The sequence below is a fragment of the Haemaphysalis longicornis genome, unplaced genomic scaffold (genome assembly GCF_048455015.1).
Source record: "Haemaphysalis longicornis isolate Haplotype H1 unplaced genomic scaffold, Haemaphysalis longicornis Haplotype H1 scaffold_1, whole genome shotgun sequence".
Lineage (NCBI taxonomy): Eukaryota > Metazoa > Arthropoda > Arachnida > Ixodida > Ixodidae > Haemaphysalis > Haemaphysalis longicornis.
Window position 1 is genome coordinate 296,671,234 of NW_027526203.1, and position 14,848 is coordinate 296,686,081.

General features: G+C 51.8%; 1 protein-coding gene across 1 annotated transcript; it reads right to left on the reverse strand.

The window, feature by feature from the left end:
• Positions 1 to 12,337: 12,337 nt before the first annotated feature.
• On the reverse strand, positions 12,338 to 14,314 carry LOC144159208 (uncharacterized). The gene is made up of 2 exons (XM_077690562.1): positions 12,558 to 14,314; positions 12,338 to 12,358 (listed from the first exon to the last, which is right to left on the reverse strand). Exons 1-2 carry the CDS (start codon positions 14,094 to 14,096, stop codon positions 12,338 to 12,340), a joined length of 1,560 nt encoding a protein of 519 aa, XP_077546688.1. The 5' UTR covers positions 14,097 to 14,314.
• Between the last annotated feature and the right edge of the window lie 534 nt (positions 14,315 to 14,848).

Sequence of the window (14,848 nt, forward strand, 5' to 3'; positions counted from 1 at the left end):
CATGTTTGAATCAGCAGTTGACGCTAACCACTTTGTGCGTCTCGTTAAATGTGTCATTGGCTGCTACGTGAATATCAGGATGCACCATGCCGCGAAGCAAGCTACTGCAAAGATCACTGGACCTAAAATACGCAAGCGATTGGCAAAGTGGATTATTTTCAACGACCAGTGAAGTGACATGACAATGGAAGTGATACTCCGGTACTTACGGGATGAGAACTTGCTGGCAATCGAACTACCTCAGTCACGAACTGCCGGAACATGTGATCTAATCTTCACGTTATTGCAATCATTTTATATGTGACAATAATTGCGTGACTTAAGTGCTGCATGAAAATTTATGAACTCAACATTTGCAAGAAACTGCATTTCTTTTTGAATTTTCAACTACAATAAAATGCATTGACACGGCTTTGTCTATCGCAGTTCTTAGATGTTTCCAGTACAATAAACACGCGAAATTCATCTTTGTACATGTATGCCTGTTTTTTTTTCAATGGCGAGGCGGTAGGAATAATTAAAAATTAACGTGCATGCACTATTGCCAACCATCTCCGGGCACTGCGTTGTCAGTCAGTAACAAGGACATGTGCAGAAACGTTCTGAGTAATTGTTGATTTTTTCGTACAATTGCAAGCCTCTCAATCAGAATGAAACAGTTCCGCGGGGTCTCCTTTATCATTCTCTAAGGGTTTCACAAAAATGTCCAATTTAAGCCGTAACCACTAGGCGAATCTATATCTGGATAGGCAATGCCAGTTTGCATTAGGCACTGCGTGTGCGCACTGGGTGGGTGTCCCTGAAAACTAGCAATAAATGTGTTCATAAGCCAGAAATTTTCTTTCCAGAGAAAAACTAAACGTGGGCGATACCTTTTGCCAGGCAATGATGAGAAAGCGAGTTTTAAAAGAATTTTGCTTTGACCTGCTGGTTGCACACATATGCTTCAATTCATACTGCAAAGGGTTCCGATGTACTGACCTTCAAAGGTTAAACAGGAGCAAGCTGCGCACAGTCATTTTCACTTTTTTTTTGTCGGCACGTAGCAAACCTCAAATCGGTTCTTCTGCTTCAGGCAGCTTCCTCCGCGTTGATATCGAACTCGCTTAGCTAGTTGATTTTCGGATAATCCAAGTCCTTTCACGGCTGTTAATTTATTGTTTTCGATAATACAAGTCCCTTCACGACTGTTAATTTATTGTAAGACGTGCATCTTAACACGAATGATAAAGTCCGCTCGCCAGCATAAATCCCATTCGAGCTGTGTCGTCTCCTCTCAAACCAAGACCCAAGTGACATTTTCGTTCTCCTTCGCAATTAAAGGGACACTGCAACACTCTTCGTGCGGTGCAAGTAAACCTGCGCGAAGTTTAGATTACGCTGCCAGGAACACCCGAGCCAAATATTTCACGTGTAGCCGTAAGCGCGCAAATCGCTGTGAAAGACGCGGAAAAACCAAGAGAAATGAAATGCACTTAACCACACCATTTATTACCTCAAAGAGATATTCTTGGTAAGGTTAAATCAAGGCATGATGCATGAGCGATGTTTGGTTGAATTTTATTGGTGTAGCACAAGAGTGGAAACTTTTTTAATAAAATTAAAGTAAGCTCCAACCCGGTGTTAGACGATCTGACTTCTCCGTCTCTGCGCAGCGGACGGAGGCGACTAGATTTGCGGCACAGAAGGAGGCGGAGGAGGAAGAAATACTTCTGTTCAAATTTGTGAACGGCCCAGAGTGCAGCCTAGCTGGGGAGTGATTCCTTCTTCTGTGGGGCCCATATGCACTCCGCGCGGCCTGTGTTCCGTCCACCCGCTGAAGCTGGGTAGGTAGAGGGGCTGTACAGCAGCATCTCCCACTGCTCTTGTTGGGTAGTTGACAGAAAGAGAGGAGGGTGCTCAGGGCTAAAGTCGCACACCCCGATTACAGGGCGGAGTGTTTCTACTTCTGAGCAAAATTTACATTCAGCGTCGTAGCGATTCGGATGCATTAAGTGAAGACGCGTAGGCTGTGGGAAGGAGCCCCGATTGTATGAGTCGTAGGGTAGTTTGTTGTTCTCTGGAAAGGTCACGGTAAGGCGAAGGTACGGTCTGTCTCAGAACGCGATAATGCTGGGTTATCTCCCTGAACGTGACAAGCGGGTGACTGTCCTCGTGCAGCTCCATAGCACGGGAGGTAAAAGCGCAGGCTTGATGGGCGGACGTATTTGTTGCCCTCCATTGAAGCGTGAGGGGGTGTCCAGATGAGCTGAATGTAACCGTTTGGGGAGGGGTTTTTTAGCACGCGCAGTGCAGGTCAGGACACCCAACCCGACTGGTAATTCCAGTAGGCTTACTGGAAATCGGTGACTACTCTCCGAACCCCTGGTTGAGTGAGAGTCAAAGTGATGGCTGCCTCGTCTGCTGCCGTCATTTCTTGGGTACTAAGCGAGGTACACGCAAGGAGGTTGGTTCTGGAGGTAGCCACGACGATGGCGTATTGCTGCCCTCGATATTTGCAGGCGTCTGTGTAGATAACTGCGTGATCCCCACCGAGGGCGGTGTTTAGCGCTTGAGCCCGTGCTTTTCGGTGACCCTCGTCATGTGAGGGGTTCATATTTCTAAGCAAAGGGAGCATCTTTAGTTTTAGTCGCCAAGAGTCTGGGAGTACGTCAAGCGGAGTGACATTCTGGGCTGCCCAGCCAATCTGGTGAAGCATGCGGTTACCCACCGCAGTTCTGAGTCGGACCTTCTGGTTTGAAAGATGGCCTTCTATTAGCTGTTCCACCGTGTTGTGGAGTCCCGTGCTAAGCAGCCTCTGTGTGGACGCACTCATGAGAAGACAAATGGCCTGCTCGACCGCCTTTCTAATCATTATATAAAGCATCTCTATGTCTTCCTTGTCGAGAAGAAGACATGGGGTTGACGTAAGTGACTCTCGAGAGGACAAAATTTTCCATTAATCGAAAGGTACCGGATTCCTTTAGGCCTCGCTTCTTGGTGGCAACTCGCCTGATCAAGTGTATGATTTGATTAATGCTGTTTTTGAGGCGATGCAAGGAGACGTCACTCGTGGTGTTAGCCTCGAGATGTAGGCCCAGGATCTTCATGCTGGGGCTTGGAGTGATGGTCTGGCCATCAAGGAGTATTTGAATGTATTCCTTGATTTGGCGTGAGGGCGGACGACAAGGAGCTGTGATTTTTTACGTGAACACTGGAGGCCACAAGGTTTAGCACATTGGCGTACTAGAAATGAGATGCCATGCATTGGTGTGAGCTTCCTTTAATTTTTGTAACTCTTAGCACATGAGCAAGCTGCGCACAGGGCCTCTAGACGGGCGTGAGTGGTCGCGTGACGCTTTCACGTGGCATTCAGCTGGAACGAAGGAGGTAAACCCGTAGATGTACTTGGTGAGTACACCACCTGTCTTCCCTGTCTTCGCGTGGGCTCGTAGCTAAATCGGTAAGACAACGGGCTCTCGCTTTGGTAGTCTATTAGTTCCAGGTTCGATTCCCGGCGGTGCCACTAAATTCTTTTATTTGTTCGCTGGAGTTTTCTGGTGACACCAACGGTCACGAAAGAACCCTTGGGGGGTAGAGGTAAAAAGCTTTGCTTTAAAACAAGCCAGGTTTAAATGCGGGCAAAAACAAACCAAACGCTTGCCACGGTATGGTGGCGCCATCTAGGTTACGGAACGTAAAGAAACGCGGGAACAAACCAACACCGCTGTACAGGGTGGAGACAACCTTTGAACGGTCCCGTGCCGCCGCAATTGGGCCAACGGGCTCAACGCGTTATTCTTTTCGTTTCCCACGAGACCTAGCAACGCGAAACAGACAATATGATTCAAACTTCTTCAGTGAACCGCGTTGCGGCGATAATTTTAGCGCGGTTTTGACACAATGACTTGCTTCGGCGGCGAGCGAACAACCGAAAATGGCGGCGCCAGCGTATACGTGTCTCTACCCTGTACGGCGGATGCGTGAATGAAGGTATTCTAGGCTGCAGAGCGGTCGGTTCCTGTGATGTCATTTGGGACCACGAAAACGCCCGATTGAGCGGGAAAATCAAAATTTTAACCTAAATTGTTTAATTTCTCAGTGAATAAAGCACCGTTTGTATCCGGACAAGCGCTGGGGGCACTATAAAACACGAAATCTTTCGAATAAAACCAACTTGCATTTTCTCTTCATGGCTCCTTTAAATTCTGCTTCATATTAACGTCGCATGTTTCGGTATAGCATAAGTTGCGATCTGAACGGGATGTTTATCGCCAAAATGCAATAAAGTGAGAACAAAATGCCAAAATGCGCCAATGGGGACGCTTATCGGCGGTTGAGAAGCGTAGCAGACGCCCGACTTCCGGGACGAGCCGTTGAACTTCCGGTGGCCGTGCGCGCGCCCGGCTATAGCCCGGCCGCGACTAGAGCCACTAAATAAGCTAGTGATGCTAGCTGCGACAGCGGCGAAGCGCCATCCAGCAACTCTAGTGGAGATCAGTGGTTATGGCCGTAAGGTCCTTAGTTCGCCGAAATGGGCGCTCCATTGGGAATACGACGACCGGCTATACCATGGAGGCTATACTTTATAGCCGTCGTGGGGAATACCCCCATGCACGTCTGCACCAGAGAGCAGAGGGTGGCCGTACTACTCTCTGCGATCCCGTACTACCTGTACTACGGTAGCTAGCCCAAATCCGCCCTGTTCTGTGGCCCCACGGCCGCTGGATGAGAGTGCATGCAAGCTGCGGCCTGCCGCTTCGCCCAGATATAGGGAACTAGAAGTCTGATAGAGTGGTTCAAACGCCCCATAGCCCCCATAAAAAAGCATTTCGGGCCAGAAGGCGCGGCACCCTGATTGGTCAATTTAAGTTAAGCTGACTGGTCGGTTTACAAACGGATGTGACGTACAGTTATGGTGACAATTTTTTGTTTACTGCCTTTTCTGATTTTTGAAATGGCGCGAACGTCGATTGCAACTGCTTTTAGCGATGAAAATAGTTCTTGCTGCTCTGTAGGCGTGTTCTCGCGTCAAAAAAACATGCAACACGAGAGGAACGTGCACCGCTCAACTTGGACGCCGCGGTTGTAGTGCTGCAGTTTTTCGGTGGCGCTGGAGGTAAGGAAACGGACAAGTTCGCAACACGCTTTGTGTAGTAAAGCACTGCACGGGCCCGGGCCGGCCCGAAAGCCCGGGCCCGACCCGGCCCGCGGGCCGGGCCGGGCTGCCCGAAGTCGATTATCGGCGGGCCCGGGCCGGGCTCGGGCTCGACGCCGTGGGCCCGGGCCGGGCTCGGGCTTGAATTCATAGGCACGGCCGTTAATAGGTCCGACGTGAAGTGTAGAAAAGAGCATCAAAATGAATATTCTCGGTTTATTTTTGCGCGCTTCTTGCTGTTAGTTGTACGCATTGTTTTAAAAACGTGTTTTGCTAGGTCTGATGGTCACTATACCGCAATTTTAATGACATTACTTGTACTGCATCAAGATTTTATATTTTGATGTATAACATACCAAAGATACGATTACAAGGAATGCCCAAGAGGGGAAGGAATTAATTCAGACATCCTGGAGCTGTGCCCCTATGTCTATGTATGTACACGTGTGTTTTAGATATCGCACCAATCAAAATGCGGCTGCCGTGGCTGGGAATCAAACTCGCATGCTAGAGAAACACCAGTGCTTAACAAACACTGCAGGTAAAATATTTTAACGCACGTACATACTCGTTGATGCAAATGCGGATCAAAAAATTCAGCAATACCAACTTGTGGCCGAGACAACCACGTGAAGTTGCCAAGAGTCTGGTCATCAAAAGTGATGGTGTCTCTCGTGTAAGAATACGAGCTATTATTTACGCCGATGTGGCGCGAACTTCTGTCGGTGAAAGCTGAACTACATGCACTTTCAAACCCTTATTTTTTGCGTTTCAGTTCATGGCGTGCTTGTACAGACTAGATCCTCCGTCTGATCGCCCGGAATATAATAAACAAACTTTCTTCAGCGTCAAAGACCGGGCCTGGTCACACACGCGCGGGCCCTCCCTAGGCCAAAAAATAAATTAGCGGGCCGGGCCGGGCCTGGGCTTTGGATGGCGGGCCCGGGCCGGGCTCGGGCCAGGCTCACTGATGAATGCCCGGGCCCGGACCGGGTCGGGTTAGGTGTTACGGGCCCGGGTCGGGCTCGGGCTTCGCGAAGCGAGCTCGGGCCGGGCTCGGGCCTTAAAATCAGGCCCGTGCAGTGCTCTATTGTGTAGTGCTGGGGTCATCGTTAACTATCGTACGAAGTGTCCATGGTTTGAGCCGAATGCAATGAAATGGAAATATGAGCTGATGTATATCGGCGTTATTTCACCGAGTAAACGTTATTTATGTGTGAAAGTAACGACTGTTTTGTTTCATGTCTTGCTCTGTTTCAGATTTATATTGGGCCTACCCTGTTAGCGTTGTACGCTTCGCAAAGTGACAACTTCTCGTTTCAAGCGTTTATGCAACGCAAAGTGATACATGTTTCACTCTGATAGATAAACACACACGGCATGCCTTGGCTTTCACAAAGCTTTTTTTTTTTGCATGTCAAGATGAGTACCCTACCCAGTTCAAAGCCCACCACGTTTGTTACGATCGTACTAGCGTGCGAAAGATTGTCACGGTGTCTCAATTCGAGCTTGTAATGTATCTCCATCCTGAGAGGCGCAATAAAGCCTAATTTTTATCGGTTCAGATGAGAAACAACAAAAATCCGCGCAGTTACTCTCGCATGTAAATATTAATCCTTAATGCGGCTACTGCAGTTGACTCACGAGAAAGTTGAACTGTTCTTGTGTTTTGGCTTTAATATTAATAGTTGCCACACATGCGGAGGCGTTATACGCAACGCACATTCTGCTTTTTTTATGGCTTGTAGTTATTGGCTGTGATGAGGCAGCATGATGTCTTGTGTTCATAGTGTCGCGTTGTGCTGCTGAGCGCAAGGACGCGGGTTCGAGTCCCGGCCGCGGCGGCCCCTTTTCTGATCGAGGCGAAAAGTAAAAACTCTCGTGTGTACGAGATTTTGGCGTACGTTAGGGATGCCCAGGTGGTCAAAATTAATCCGGATCGATGCACGAGCGGCAAAGCAGTCGACACTTGCTGGGGTCGGTGAAGCCGACGCAACAACCCATGACGCTGCGGCATGGTGTTTCGCAGATTCCACTACGCTAAAGGTCGACTCTGTAGTGCCGGCGCTGGCGTTTCCTGGCAAGGCGAGACTGAACACTGCGGCGAAGTTGTATGCACAGTTGGCGTTGGAAGGTGTGGTGGTGTAGAGGATGGCGTCGGCATGGGCGTGATGGAGGTGGGTGTGTCATCACAACCATCACTGTAGTATTGAAATATGCTGTCTGAGACGCCATAGTGCCTAAGAACAGCCTTCAAGTCGTCGTAGGTCTGTGGGCTAGGTGGTGGGAGCCGGAGCTGCGCGAGGAGCCCGTCAGGTAGCCGTGTCGCTCCGATGTGGTAGCGCAGCGGTTGGCTCCTTACGTTGTTGATGAAAAATTGGCTCTCGAGCTGAATAAACCATATGTCGCAGCGAGGGGTGTAGAAGTCCAGAAGACCGCTGAGGTCTGGGAGCTCGAGATACGCGCCCATGATCGCAGACCCGTCACCTAATGAGGGTTCGGGTACATGGGCCGAGGGCGGTGTCGGAGGAGGACTGGTGGTGGTAACGGCTGCAGGTTCTGTTGGGATTGTCGTCTGCCAGGTTTTCATGCCGTAGTGGTTGATGACAGTGTTTTTTAAGTCGTCATACGCACTGAGGCCTGGGGTCGGCAGCTGGATCTGCTCAATGTCAGCAGGTAGCTTCTATAATGTCACGAGGCACCTGATTTCCGGGGCCAGATGTCAATTACATAAAAATGGCTCTCCAGGATGACGAACCATGCAGCATGGTTTGTGATGGAGTCAAACGGAATCAGCAAGGGAAGGTCTGGGAGGGCGGGGAACATTCTTCGCGTGCCGTCGTCCACGTTGTGGATGGCGAAGCCGCTTGTCCGGGTCACCAAATTGTAGGCGGTCGATGAGGCGGTGTGGCCGAGCCCACGTTTATTGAGGTTGCACTGGCTGTGCCATGGTCAGCACGAGGCGAGTAGAATAGGGGAGCAACTCCCGACGGGGTGCCGAGTGCTCAGGGTCTTGCGTGCCAGCTGGCCAATCTGCTAATGATGATGGTGGCGCTACACTGTGACGCTTGAACACGAACTGGTGCCTTCGTGGCGTCCTTCATCAGCCACTGCGGCGCCGCTCTTGTACTGTGATGCTTGAACACGAGCTGGCACCTTCATGGCACCCTTCGTCCGCCACTGCGGCGCCGCTCTTGTACTCTGATGCTTGAACACGAGCTGGCGCCTTCGTGGCGCCTTTCGCGAGCGTCCAACAATCATCATCTAGCTTTTTCTGCTATTCCTTTCTCATTAAACCTACTCAGTGGAAACGTCCTGCAGTCTCGTCACTGAAGAAGCTGCTGTGACCAGGATACAACTCCCCGCAACCAAGCGAAGACAACCTGCCATCGAGCAGCAGTGAAGACAACGGCGGACTAGCAGTGAAGTAGCCTGGAGAAGACCACAAAATCGCAGCAGGCGGAACACCCATGGAGACAACGGATCCCCAAACGTAAGCGGAATTTCCACTTCCGAAAAGAAAATGAGCGAGGAAGTCGTCGCGAAGAAGACAAGGGTGTTGCGCACGGAAATCACGCAGCTAATTAATGCGGTGGAGGTTCAAATGCAGCAACGAGCCGACAGAGAGCATCTTATTTCCACGAAAGCCCAGATAAAGGCTATAGCATCAAGCCTAACGAAGTCCAACGAGCAGATGGAAGGTTATTTAACGGATGAAGTGGAGGAAAGTGGAATCCAGAGTGATAGAATATGACTTGAAAATTGCGGCCGTTTCTTCAAAGATGCAGAGCTATCTAAAGGAGAAAACGTAAGGCGTGCTGTCAGCTCCAGCGCAAGCACAGAGAACCGAATCGCCGAACCATGCAACACGTACGGTGCGCAAGGATCCATGGAGCTTGTAAAACTGCCGAAATGAGAAATGATCAACTTTAGCAGAAATTCCTTGAATGGACTAGATTTTGGCCGCAATACGAATCAGCGGTTCACTTGAGGCCTAATATGAGCAGTGTACAGAAGTTCAACTACCTCATGTCTACAGTGACCAGCAAAGCAGCCGCAGCGATTGAAGGACTTCAGTACTCAGCCGAAAGCAACTATGAACAAGTGATTAAGATACTAAACGATACATTTGGGAGACACGAGCAATTTATGGACCTGCACATGAAAGAACTGCTACGGCTCGATAAGCTAACATCAGCGTATCATAGGGAAGCCCTGCAAAAGCTGTTCCAAAGGTGCAGATACACACACTGGCAATGCAGGCCCTCGGAGTGAACACAGAGTGCTACACCCCATTGTTGATGCGAGGACTGTAGAAGGCTATGCCAGCAGAGCTTTTGATCCAGTTCAAGGCAAAAGAGGCATCTGAAAACAGGTCGACGGCTAACAGTGAAGAAACGACGTCATCAATGGGAACGGACAGTGCCAACACGCTGAAAAGAAGGATAGGATTCCTACGGGAACAGGTGTGCCTACGCGAGGAAGCTCAGCGGGAGCAGGAGACAGAAGGTACGGTACCTAAAAACGAGAAAAAAAAAACGTACAGCACGACCGCTAGTTTCTACAGCTCTGCACGCAAGGCCTGCTTGTTCTGCAAGTAAACTAACCACCTGACTGAAGACTGCACGCGAAGCACGCCTATGGACGTGAAGAAGCTGCTAACCGAGAACAGATCATGCTTCAGATGCACTCGACCGAATCATACGGTGCGGATTTGCAAAGCAAATATGTTTTGCAAGCGATGCAAAGACTGTAGAGACGCGCCCGGGTGGCGCGGACGCCGCGAGCCGTGCCGAATGTGGGCGTGAAGCCCGCGAAGAATGACGCAACCACGCGCAGTTCACGAACAACAAAAAGCCCCGTTTAATCCCCGCCAATGCCTTTATACAGAGTGGGGGCGCCACCTCCCAGTTACTCGAGTGAACAGGTGGCGTCCTCTACATCCCTCCTTCCGGAGCTCTCAAACACAAGTGCTACAAAAGAGCACCACCAAGAAACAGTCCTTGCAGCAGTCTCACAAATCCAGTCTGCGAGGTGGCACCACGCGCCGGCCGTATCGTGTGCAACGGTGGCCTGGCGATCCTGCAACAGGTGCAGGAGCTGGAGTGTCCGATGCGGCACCAGTTGCTGCCCGCTGTGGTCCTGGAGACGGCGCAGATATCGGGGCCGCACGGTTGGAGCTTCCCGTGTCATCTGAGGGGGCTGACTGAGGATTGCTGCAAGGGACGAGGTGTCTGCGGTTTCTCACTAATATGCCCCTGGGCGTCTGGACGATGTACGAGCCTGGTCTCTGAGCTGGGCTTAGGACCGTCGCCCTTGACCGCGTGTCGCGTACCCATACTTCCTCCCCATCGTCGAGAGCACGGAGGTCATGCGCTGCGTGCCGGTTATTGTAGTCTCTCTGTTGTCTTCGTCTCTGGGCGGCATCCCTGTCATTGAATTCTTTCACCTGTGGCCAATCTGGAACAAGGCTTTGAGCCGTGGCTGGCACACGAGTTCGCAGAGAGCGTCCCATGAGCAGTTGAGCCGGGCTGTAGCCAGACACACCGGGAGTGTTACGGTATGCTAGCAGAGCCAGAAATGGGTCTGTGGCCTTCAGAAACAGCGCCTTGATTGTGCGAACCATGCGCTCTGCTTCGCCGTTGGACTGCGGGTAGCGTGGACTGCTCGTGACATGTGTGAACCCGTAGGTCTTCCCAAAGTCCTCGAAAGCTTTACAGGAAAACTGTGGCCCATTGTCGCTGACTACAGTCACCGGGATGCCGTGTCGGGCAAACGTGCTCTTGATTGCAGAAATAACGGCGTCCGCAGAAGTGGACCGGAGTGTGATGACCTCTGGGTAGCGAGAACGGTAGTCTACAACCACAAGGAAATCTTGATTGGCGAAATGAAACAAGTCGATGGCCACCCTCTCCCACGGAGCTGATGGTGTCTCGGTCGGAATCATGGGCTCACAGCGTTGGACACGTGTAGAAGCACATGCTGGGCAGTTCTCTACGGCTGCTTTAACCTGGCTGTTGAGACCGGGCCACCACACAGACTCTCGGGCCACCGCCAAGCATCGATTGACGCCTTGATGACCATCATGCAGCAGGTTCACGATGTCTCTGCGTAGTGCTTCGGGCACAACTAGACGTCCGCCCATGAACAGCAGGTCCTCGCATATGGTGAAGTCCCCACGGTGCTCCCAGTAACGTGTCATGTTGAGCGGCAGCCGGTCTCGTCGAGGCCACCCCTTCATGCTGTATGCTTTCAGCATTGAGCACTCGCCGTCTGAAGTTTGGTGAGACCTGAAGTCTTCAAGACGTACGGCCAGGGTTGAAGGAAGGGCTGCCACGACCATAGACACAAAAATTTCTGTGCTGTCCACTTTGGATGTAGAAGAGCATTCAGGATCCCTAGAGAGGGTGTCTGCAGTGGCCAGGTACTTCCCTGGAACATACTTGACGGTGAACTGATATCGCATGAGCCTTATGCGAAATCTCTGGATGCGAGGGGGCATGAGGTCAAGATCGGCGGAGCCAAGCAACCTGACGAGCGGCTGATGGTCTGTTTCAACGACAAAGCTGAGTCCGCGCAGGAATTCCTCAAACCTCTCGATGGCCCAAGAGACACCAAGCGCTTCCTTCTCAATCTGACTGTACCGCTGCTCAGCAGTAGTCAGTGCTCTTGATGCGAACGCGACAGCCCGTCGCTCTCCCGTCTGTTGCTCCTGCAAGAGAACCGCGCCTAGCCCGGACGAACTGGCATCTGCCGACACCAGAGTGGGTAGCTCTGGATTGTAGCTGGCCATACAAGCATTAGATGCCACCATTCTCTTCAATGTCTCGAAAGAGGTCGCTTGCGCTTGGTCCCAGGTCCAGACCGCATTCTTGTTCAAAAGGAGCCGAATCGGTGTAGTGACGGCAGACAGGTTCGGCAAAAACCTTCCAATGTGGTTCAGCATGCCCAGGAAACGACGGACGCCTTGCGTATCTGTCGGCGGTTTCATGTTCACAATAGCAGATACCTTGTCGGGGTCAGCCGAGATGCCAGTGGCGCTTACCACTACACCAAGGAACTTGACGGAAGATACCCCGAAGGAGCATTTCGAGGCATTCAACGTGATGCCCGCTTGTTCTAACTTGCGAAGGACTGCTTGGAGTCTGCTGTCGTGCTCGGAACGGTCCCTGCCGAATACTAGAATGTCATCTACCATGTTCACACATCCTTCCAGACCCTCTAGAATCCGAGACATTTGGCGCTGAAACACTTCGGGAGCGGAGGTGATGCCGAAGGGCAGGCGGCGGTAGCAGTAGCGACCAAACGGGGTTATGAAGGTAGTCAGTTCCTGACAGCTTTCAGATAGCCTTACTTGATGAAACCCCGATTTTGCATCAAGTTTCGAGAAGACTGCGGCATTGCCAAGACGCCCAAGTACCTGGTCCACCGAGGGCATAAGAAATCTCTCCCGGAGAACTACTTGGTTCAACTTCGTGAGGTCGACACAAATTCTGTACTCTCCATCCGCTTTGGGTACCAGCACAATACCAGCACACCACGGGGTTGGCACAGTGACTCGCCGGATGACCCCGTCCCTTTCCATCGCGTCTAAGTCCTTCTTGACTACGCCTTCGAGGGGAATAGGGATGCGCCTAGGAACGCTGAGAGAAAATGGAACCGCTCCAGGCTTGATGCGGATGTGATATTCTTCAGGCATCTCGCCAAGGCCTGAGAACAGCGAAGCTGCCGCCTTGTCGGACGTTGGGGGCCTTTTCGGAGCTTCGTCTTCCACGGCGTCAACAAACTGGACGACTCCCAGGTCCACTACCGCCGAGTACCCCAACAGAGGAGAGTCAATGTCTGCTACGACATACAATTTTTTGCATACCGTCCGGCCTCGCCACGACAGGGTAGCAGGAAACGTCCCGAGCAACTTTAGGCGGCAGCGGCCCGGCCCCATCAACTGTTCATTATTGGGTTTGTCTAGGTCTACTGGGCACCCCGAGAAGCTCGGAGGTACGACCGAAACGTCCGCCCCAGTATCCACCTTGAATTGAAGGGGGCGTCCATTGACATGAACAACAACGTGCCGGCGTTCTGTTTGCGCTGCATCCACGGCGCAGAGCTGGATTTGGCTTAAGCGCCTAGTACTGTTCGAGCGGCAAACCGCCGCGAAGTGACCGTTCTTGCGACAGTGGTTGCATGTGGCCCACCGTGCTGGGCACTCAGATCGCGGATGAGGGGCGTGGCCGCAAAAATCGCATGCCGACTTCGGGCCGGCGCGGTACTCGGGAGGCCGACAGACGTTACTTCGTGCAGTTTCGCGCGCTGGGGCGGCGGCCATTCGGTACTGCTTATTCACAACGGCGTCGACGTTCAGTGCGTCTGGTGCGAAGTCTGTCCCCTGACGCCGCCTTTTCTCATTTTCGGCGTCTTCGTACTGACGAGCTTGGATGAGCGCCTCGTCCAGTGTAAGCTTTGGATTGCGGCACAGCTGGTCGGTCAAGCGAGAGTCAAGCAACCCTACGATAAATCTGTCCCGAACCAGCCGGTCGTCAATTTCCCGAGAGGCGTAGTTGCATTTCTTCACGAGAATTCGGAGCGCCGTGAAAAACGCGTCGACTGACTCGCCTACCACTTGCGTGCGCTTGTGGAACCTGCTCGATTCGTATACCTCGTTGACGGGGTGTACAAAATATCCCGAAAGACTCGTTGTCACGCCGGAGTACGAGCCATAGGCCTCAGCGTCTGACATGAGAGACGAAAGCACCTCGCGACCTTGGGGACCCATACAGTAGAGCAGCGTGCGTACCTTGGTTTCTTCGGGGGCGGAGGACAGCCCTGAGGCGAAGGAGTAATCCTCGAATTGTTGAAGCCACGCGGTCCATTGGGCTGGGTTGTCGAAAGTGAACTGCGGCGGGGTTCGCAACGTGAAGCTGGCGGTCACGGCGGAGGCGGCGGCTGGGTTATCCTCCATGTTGCACGGTTGTCGCAGTATCCCACTTCTGACACCATGTAGAGACGCGCCCGGGTGGCGCGGACGCCGCGAGCCGTGCCGAATGTGGGCGTGAAGCCCGCGAAGAATGACGCAACCACGCGCAGTTCACGAACAACAAAAAGCCCCGTTTAATCCCCGCCAATGCCTTTATACAGAGTGGGGGCGCCACCTCCCAGTTACTCGAGTCAACAGGTGGCGTCCTCTACAAGACCGCCTTGCAACATCGATATGCAAGACAAAAGACAAGAAGAAACAGGAAACCACCACAGTACAGCAAAGAGCAGCGTCCCTGGTGCAATCAGTGGGAAAAACGACAAGAAACTGCGTGTTGCTGCCGACAGCAATATCATGGGCCCAAGGAGAAGCATTAGAAGACATCTGTCGAGTAGTACTTGATAGGGGTAGTCAAAGAACCTTCCTTACAACATCTCTGGCGGAAAAGATTGGAGCAAGAACTCTACGACAAGAAACGCTAATAATTTGATCCCTTGGAGGGAAATAAGAATTGCAATGTATGTACGTCGTGAAGTGATGGTAAAGAGTCGAGAAAGGGAGTCCGCTATAGTTGTCGAATCCCTCAAAGTAGGGAGCATATCACACAGACATCTCCCAGCCCCGGACAGAAACATCAGAGACAAGATGCGAGAACACAAGCTAAAATTGGCGGACGACGATTTTGAAACTAAAGGCGCTGGGACAACCGGACTTCTCATCGGGTCAGATCACAACTG